Source organism: Gopherus evgoodei, chromosome 2 (genome assembly GCF_007399415.2).
Source record: "Gopherus evgoodei ecotype Sinaloan lineage chromosome 2, rGopEvg1_v1.p, whole genome shotgun sequence".
Classification (NCBI taxonomy): domain Eukaryota; kingdom Metazoa; phylum Chordata; order Testudines; family Testudinidae; genus Gopherus; species Gopherus evgoodei.
In genome coordinates, this window is record NC_044323.1 from 293002447 (window position 1) to 293010906 (window position 8460).

The following is an 8460-nucleotide window of genomic DNA, read 5'->3' on the forward strand; positions in this document are numbered from 1 at the left end:
CCCCAGCCCAGGGAAGGGTCACAAAGAGAAGGCCACCCTTGATTGTAGGTGCTTTGTTTTTCTCCATTGAGGTGTGAACCATTCGCCCAAGCACGCTGGACAATGAGGAAATGAGTGGTGATGTGGACGGAAGTATCTGAGAGCACAGCATGAAGGGGACAGGTAGACAGAGGAGGAGCATTTATCACAAATTTCAGTGCCATGACTCAAAGAACCAGCTGGACCTGAAATGAGCGATTTACCAGTGAAACCTCCCAGCCCCTTGCGGTTGATGAGATAACTGAAATGGGCTATAAAGCACCCCAGGAGGAGGTGTCCTGTGTTCTCTGTGCTTGGCTCATCCTCCGAAGATGAAGGCTTTTCTAGTCCTCCTGCTGGCTGCCGTCCTGTGCACAGAGCCAGGTAAGACATCCAGGAGATTCCTCGGTACCCCAACCCATCTCCTTACCACCAAGATAAACAGCTCTGGGAGTGGCTGGAGAGATCTTTAGGATGTGTTTGCAGCAAAGAAAGAACTACTGAAGTCACTGGCTCCAGCTCCAAATATAGTGTATTGGCATTCTCATGGATCACTTGATGGTTGATCACTTGATAATTACCTGCTCAGTTCATTCTCTGAAGCACCTGGCATTGGCCACTGTCGGAAGACAGGATACTGGGATAGATGGACCATTGGTCTGACTCATTGTGACTGTTCTTATGTTCTTATGGACGGCAGACCGGTCCGTATGAGGATAAAGATGGTCCTCTGCATTCCTGATGGGACTTTATGTGCTTGGGATTTGATATGAGTGCTCATATCTATCTATCTATCTATCCACATTTCCTCCATTAGCCTGGTATCTGAATACCCGGCTACCTTTCTAATCTGTTTTTTTATGACTTTCTCCTGCCACATACTACAGGAGGTTTCCTTTTACTGGCAGGTTTTCTTACTGCTTGGAGCGGTGTCGCTTTGGAAATCAGTGAGATGCCTCAGGGGCTTATTGACAGAGGGACTTTAGAGAAGAGCAACAGAATGAATGGGGAGGAAAAACTAGACTGTCTAGCTTCTCCAAGTCATAACCAAAGGGGGCAGGTGACGTGCCTATAGAGATGTGTGGGAGAGGAATGATTTAAGATGGCACAAGAGGGTCTGGCTGAGAATTCTGAGATGGAATAAGAAAGGGCAAATTTAGGCTGAAAAGCTGGAAAAAGCATCCTGCCAGACTTCTTGGGCTGTGGAACAGCCTCCCAAGGGAATGGGTGTTAGGCAAATTATTTGGGTCTTTTATAAGCATTTGGGATAATACACTAGAAAATGTTCAGTAAGAACCATCCTGCCATTCTGGGTGATGAACTGGGCAATCTAACAGAGCACGTGCAGTTCTACAGCTCTGCACTGTGAAGCCTGGGTTACAGCTGTGAGAGATATGGGAGTCTGAGCACACTGGGACAGTCTTTGGTTTATTTTTTTGTGCAGCTGCTAGTGCACTGGTGCTCTGATCCTGACAGGAGCCAGTCTGCGCTCCAGCCACATTGTTATTAATAATCATCCTCGTGCCACGAACCCTGCCGAAGGCACCCACTCTGCACTGCACGATGTCAGGTCTGGATGTTGCCCTAGACCTGGGAACTCTGATCCCCTTGATCTGAGCCTGTGAACTAAAGGGACCAGTGCAAAGTTGGCATGAGATTAGATCGGCTTCCTGAATTTATTTTATCCTGGAGGGCATCTCCTTAGTCCTGGATATAATTGACACCCTCTCCCCACCACACACACAGAAGAACCATTACTAGTTATGGAGCTTGAGAAACCCACTTAGCATTGGTGGGGAGGGGGAATGAATTCCCATCTCAGATCCCATGGGGACAGCTGCACCCAAGGGGTTATGGCCCCCCCAGGGAAGGCCACATGGGAGTCCCACCTAAGGAGCTGGCTGAATCAATGTATCTCCCCAGGCACCCTGGTTATGCCCCAGCTAGCCAGCCTCGCCTGGGAGCAGGAAGAATTTTATGCCACTGGGCTTCCCCTCCACTGGTGGTTGTGCTGGTGAATCAAAGCCAAGACTGGGAAGGGAAGCTGCATAATGGAACTTCCCTGAAATTCTGCACTCGGAGAGGAAGGATGATTTGGTGGTGAGGGTGCTAGACCTGAGTTCAATGTTTTGCTCTGCTACAGGCATGCTGGAGCACATCACCTGGCCTCTCGGTGCCACCGCTCCCCATCTATAAAAGGGAGATAATGGGGTGCTGTCAGGGCAAGTGTATTAGAGGTTACAAGGTGCTCAGATACTGTACTAGAGGGGACCAGATAAGTGCCTGAGATAGATCAAGATGGAGTCAGTGAGCTAAACCCACAAGAGTTTGTGCATATAGACTTAAGCAGGGCCAGATTTAGGGGCAGGCGACCACCTGAGGTGCCAGGCTCAGGGGGCTCTGGGCTCAGGGTGCTGTGTTTGTTGTTAGCAACAAAAGGGAAAATAGAACGTTTGAAGTAAAATGTTTCAGGTATTCCATATGTGGTCTCATTTTTCACTAACCTCCTAGAATGTTCTGGACCTTTGTAGAATCTCGTGGAACCTTCCAGATTTTCAGAGAACTACATTTTCCTTGCACTTCCTAGAATGCTGTCACCACGCCCTCCTGGGTATATAAGGGGCAGGGCGCTGCCAGTCAGTCAGCGAGATGGGCTACCAATGCTCAAAAAATTAAACTATTCAAAAGTTTAACAAATGGTGGGGGGGCTAGGGCTGGTAAGGTGGAAGCTCCAGCCTTCTAACTCCCCATTGAGAGTAAATCAGGTATGTTAATTGCAAGTCCTCATGTTGAACACACCTGCTGTGCTGTTGGGCATTTCACAGAAAATTAGGCACTTCTCCTCCCAACACTTCTGGGAGGTAGGTAAGCGATTCCAGCCAGCGTAGTGCTGAACAACCAGGTTCAACGCAAGTGGGGTTTTTTAGGCACCTAACTCCCATCAAGCACCACTGAGGATCTGGGCTTTAAATTGCGAATGTCTGCACTTGTGTCATTGCCTTTGTTCAGTGCACTTCACCTTGCTGTGGAAATGTACAGCGTTACGTCATGCTCCCCCAGGGCCTTCACACACGCCCAGGCGTACGAACCCTTTAAATTCACCCGGGACCACTCTACCCACTGGGATTCATTTCCAGAGGGAGATGGGTGTGTACAGACTCTGTGCTCGAGGGGGTTGCCAGAGAGCCGGTGTCACAAGTCACAACGCTGTCACACGAACATTGGATCAGTCTATACCTTTTGGGCTTTCCTCTATCCATCCCTGTTAAATTAAACATTGATGCCCGACTGTAAATTACTACCATAGCTCTCGGGGGCTCCAATCAGGAGCGGAATGCCACGGTGCTCGGTGTTATCAAACATTTTGGAAGAAATGGTCCATGTTCTCATTTACCAATAATCATCATCAGCATTAATAAACCGTTCTCTCCTTGATAGTCCTTATTCCTCAAACTATTTAGAGGGAACCTGCCCCACCCCCTCCAAAAATTGCCCATCTCCTGCCCCCTTCCTACACATGACTGTCTGGGGTGTGACCCACGGTAAAAATGGAAGGAGGGTCTTTCAAGCCACGGTTGACACTTCAATCACCCTGTCTGCTTGGTAGTGTGCACGAGACTCCCCGTATTGCATTCCCTTCTAACCCCTCTTCCTCTTCTGCAGCTGGTTCTTTGACATGTTACACGTGCAAGACGCAGCTTCGCAACTCCAACTGTCAGACGGAGACGACGTGTGCCAACAACTCACAAGTGTGCAAGACGGATGTGATCAGTAAGGCAAAGTCCCAGTTTGGTATCAGACACTGAAGGGGCTGACACAGAGACATCCTCCTAGGATGTGCGAACAGATCCCCTTCCACTGCAGCCTTTCTGAGATTCCTGTCCAGGGGCCAGGTCTCTTAAAGGCACGGTGCACTACAGGAGGAGAAATGCTGACTCGGAATGAGTGGGGGCCAAAGGCTTTCACTTTATTCACGAAAGGCAGAAAGCTAACAGTAAAGCGTACTGCTTATGGCATACACTGCTTTCCTGCCACAGCCTCTCTGCAGAAACCACTTCCTGCCCAGTGCCCAGAAGAAAAGGGTGGTGTTATATTTATATTGTAAAACCCAACACATTAGGGTGTACCCCTCTTTGCCCATCTGGAAGTCTCTGAGCCAGATCCTCAGCTGGCATAAATCAGCACTGCTCCATTGAAGACAACGTGTAAGGAGCCCAGGGACACTGAAAGCAATTCTGGCTTTAGAAATTACCTGTTGGATGAACACTAATATCCTCTTTTAATGCTTTCTTTCTCACAAAACTTCCTTGGTTTAGACAGGAAGGCTGTATGGTTTAGTGGTTAGAACAGGGACACCGGGAACCAGGACTCGTGAGTTCTGTATTGCTGGCTCTTCCATTAACTCATCAGGCCAGATTTGGTAGTGAGGACTTCACTCAGAGCTGGTCTACACTGGGAGCTTACATCAGCCTAGTTACATCTCTTGAGGGTGTGAAAACACCAGGCCTCTGACCACAGGCACGGGAACTAGGGGTGCCACAGATGCCACAGCATCCCCGGGTTTAAAAGTTTGCTGGTGCTGACAGAATGAAGCAAGCATTATTTCAGGCTTCTTGAAAATCCCAGAGCTGCGCTGCACCCATGTGGTGTGATCAGGAATTGCGCTTTTCCACATTGCTTTGGAAGATACATAGTTTACAGCTTTCAGAACCCCTACTATAAAAAAGGGTCCCAGTGCCTCTGGGAGACGTAGCTATACCGACCTAAGCCCTAGTGTAGACAGCGCTAGGCTGATGGAAGAATTCTTCCAGCAACCTAGCTAACACCTCTCAGGAGGTAGATTAACTACAGTGACAGACGAATTTGTCTTGTCGGTGTAGGTAATGTCTACACTGTCACCTTGTCTACACTGGAACTTACTTTGGTATAACTTATGTCGTTCCAGGGTGTAAATAATCCACATCCCTGAGTGATGTAGACCGCACTGTGTCAGCGGGAGAGCATCTCACGCCAACATAGCTACTGCCTCTCGCAGGGGGTGGACTCATGAAGAGCTCTCTCCCGTTGGCTTCGAGCCTCTTCATCAGAAGCCCTACAGCGGTGAGGCTGCAGCGGGCACCTGCACGGCTGTAAGATCTGTAGTGTAGCTGTAGCCTTATCTCCCCAACATCATCTTAAACTCTCTTAGACCCTCTTTCACTAATGCACTTGTGTGCAAGGAAGTCTGAGCTTTTGTAAGTTACACACTGAAGGACCAAGAAAAAGTTTGTTACAGCAGCTTATAGTGTCCAGCTCTGAATTTGATCCCCTGTGTGTCTCTGGGCAAATTGCTTTAGCCCCTGGATTACTCCACTCTCCCATCTGTAAAATGGGGATATCAAGACTCGATTAACTCACAGGGATGTTGTGAGGCTAGACATGTTTATAACAGAGAAGCAGGACTGTCCCAGGCTCTGTGATTGTACAGTGCTTGCCACAACGGGGCGCCGAACCCGGCACGGGGTCTCTGGAGTTATAATAATAATGCTTTGAAATCCTTGGCTAAGTGTGCTATAGAAAGGCAAAGGGTTTGTTATACTATGATTCAAGCAAACACGCCCAGTTAAACAGGATTTTTTTTACAAGCCAGCTCTCCCAAGAAATGCAGCCTGCTTCATGTTCTTTCCCTTCTCTTTGTCACTCCTTTGCCTAGGCTCCTTCTAGTGGTCGCAGTTATGAACTGCCTCGGCTGATTCAATTCAGTGAGACTTGGCTGTGGTCAGGGCCGGCTCCAGGATTTTTGCTGCCCCAAGCAGCAAAAAGAAAAAGAAAAAGAAAAGCCGTGATCACAATCAGTTCTACCGCTGCCACTTCAGTCTTCGGTGGCAATTTGGTGGCTGGTCCTTCGCTCCGAGAAGGAGTGAGGGACCCGCTGCCGAATTGCCGCCCCTCACCGTTCGCTGCCCCAAGAAGCTGCTTGCTGGGCTGGTGCCTGGAGCCGGCCCTGGCTGTGGTAGTGTTTTAGAATTAGGATTACCAGATAGCAACTGTGAAAAAATGGGGCAGGGGGTGTGCGGTAATAGGCGCCTACATACGAAAAAGTCCCAAAAAACAGGACTATCCTTTTAAAAAGAAAATGGATGGTCGCCCTATTTAGAATCCTCTGCCCAGGGGTTCCCAAACTTTTGACTAAGGCGACCTACCAACTGCATGTTGTCTCTTTTGGGGAACCCACCATTACAGAGAGAGAGAAAGAGAAACACAAAATCAAGTGATTTCCACACTGCTAGCACCCCTCCTCAGCCCCCGCTGCCACTTCCCTTCCCCTCCCTAGACCAGCCCGGCTCCCCAAGCCCCCTGCTCGGTTTCTCCCAGCTCTCCTGCTCTCAGTCTCTGAACAACTTGTATACAGAGCCATTGAACCAAACTGGTAAACCCGGGATATGATGGAAACCACTTCAAGCCAGGGGAGGCAGCAGCTCCCCCTCACCCCTGCTCACACCCCTAGTTCTAGCACTGATGCCTAGGGTGACCAGATGTCCCGATTTTATAGGGACAGACCCGATTTTGGGGTCTTTTTCTTATATAGGCTCCTATTTCCCCCCACCACCTGTCCCGATTTTTCACTCTTGCTGTCTGGTCACCCTGCCTGTGCCTCTTGGGAATAGAGCCCTGTAGCAGGGCTCCTGCTCCAGCCCTGTAATTCAGGCCATAGGTGAGAGCAGAAGACAAGCTACAAGGGAACAGAACAGCCCTCCAGGCTGTTTCTGCCCTGGGAGCGATTAGCCTCACCCTCTTCAAGATCCTTTTATATCTGTGGGCGAGGGGAGGGGCTAACAGAACAGCCCCCACCATGGAGCTCCCTCCCAGCATGGGGCCCCCACAATCCCAGTCTTCCCCTCTGTCAAGGCAAGAAGAGCACCTCTGTCTCCATCCCAGTTCCCCTCCTGGGCCAGGCCCCCAAGTCCCATATTCTAGTCTGCCTGGGAGAGAGCATGATCCTGCCCCCTACGCACCCCGCTGCAGCAGCTCCTGTCCCGGGGGCTGGGCCTGGCTTCCAGCTCCAGGCATTGCAAACTGGTGCATGAGAGCTGCCGTGCCGGTCAGGTTTGGCCTAGCCACTCCTCCATCACTGGGCCCCCAAACCTAAGTGGTGCTGCAGCCCCAGGGACCAGGTCGCAGTGCCACTCACTCAGGTTTGGCCTGGCGCCTTCTCCATCATAACAGATGGGACAGCTGGGCCAAACCCAAGTAGTGGTGTAACGCCGTGCACCAGGTCACACCACCACTCGGGCTAAGGGGCCTCTCAGGTAGGGGGCCCAGGGCAAGCTACCCTTTTGCCCCCACCTCCTTCTGGGTGACCTTGGTGCGGAGGAGGGGTACTTCTGGGGCATGTACGGGGCAGGGATTGATGTCAGGGGGAGGGGCAGTGACAGGCAACCCACGGAAACCCTCTCCACAGCCCCCCACCCAAAATGAAACCCTTTTGTCTTCCTTCCAGACGTCGTGGGCCTTTTCAATGTCATCAACAAGGAGTGTGCTACGTCGTGCGAGCCGCGCTACCAGGACTTCACCGTGGGAAATCAGAACGTTTCCTGCTGCAGTACCAACCTCTGCAACCGCAACGGGGTGGGCAGCGTGAGCAGCAGCTACGCCACCATGGCAGTGGGGCTTACCGCCAGCGTCCTCTGCATCCTTCTGAGGAACGGGCTGTGAGGCGTGGGGAGGAGGCCTTTGGCCTGACAGAATCCTGGCGCTTTCCCACTGCAGCTAGGATGCTAACCACCGGCCCCAGCTTCACGCTCAGCTCTCTCTCGCATGCTTATAGCTGGCTGCCGATGCCTCCCTGGCCAGAGCTTCGTTCCTGCTGTTAATTAAGAATAAGAAAAAGTATGTTTGTGTGTGTGTGTGTGTGTGTGCGCGTGCGCCTCTGAGAAGGACACACTGCTCAGCTGATGCATTTATTGCTCCATCAAGTGCACATCCGTGCGTGTGTGTTTGTGCACCAGAGACACTGATTTTGGCAGACACACATGCATTGTCACTGTTGTCGGGAGCATGTGTGTTATGTGAGATACCTTTTACTGTTGTATAGCAAAGCAGAAGGCATGAATTGTACATACAGAACAGCTGGAGCCCTGGCCCCTGACTCTGGTTCCTAGGTGTGACCACTGTACAAATAATATATGATAACAATAAACAAGGGAAGCCTTGGCGTGTTTTTGGGGCCCCGGTACCATGCACACCGTGTCTAATCAGCTTCTCAGCTGTCCCACTAGGAAAAGAAAGACCTACGCTTGTCAGCAGCCCGCCAGCCGTGATTTCTTGTTAACTCCTTCCATGCTGCTCTCTTTCCCCTACCCAGGCCAGGCCCCTGGAGACATTTTCACCTAGAGTCACCCCAGCGTTAGGATTGTCTGCAGTTGTTCCCCTTGTCTGCTGTTCTGAGTGGTAGTAGCACCC

General features: G+C 50.8%; 1 protein-coding gene across 1 annotated transcript; it reads left to right on the plus strand.

Moving 5' to 3' along the window:
* The first annotated feature begins 332 nt into the window (after positions 1 to 332).
* Positions 333 to 7713, plus strand: PSCA (prostate stem cell antigen). Its single transcript, XM_030549615.1, has 3 exons — positions 333 to 402; positions 3682 to 3789; positions 7499 to 7713. The coding sequence occupies exons 1-3, from the start codon at positions 351 to 353 to the stop codon at positions 7711 to 7713; spliced, it is 375 nt and encodes a 124-aa protein (XP_030405475.1). The 5' UTR covers positions 333 to 350.
* Positions 7714 to 8460: the final 747 nt, after the last annotated feature.

Coding starts and splice junctions, on each gene's coding strand:
- PSCA (XM_030549615.1), top strand. CDS start 351: ATGAAGGCTTTTCTAGTCCTCCTGCTGGCTGCCGTCCTGTGCACAGAG. Junction 403..3,681: donor CGTCCTGTGCACAGAGCCAG/GTAAGACATCCA, acceptor CCTCTTCTGCAG/CTGGTTCTTTGACATGTTAC. Junction 3,790..7,498: donor GTGCAAGACGGATGTGATCA/GTAAGGCAAAGT, acceptor TCTTCCTTCCAG/ACGTCGTGGGCCTTTTCAAT.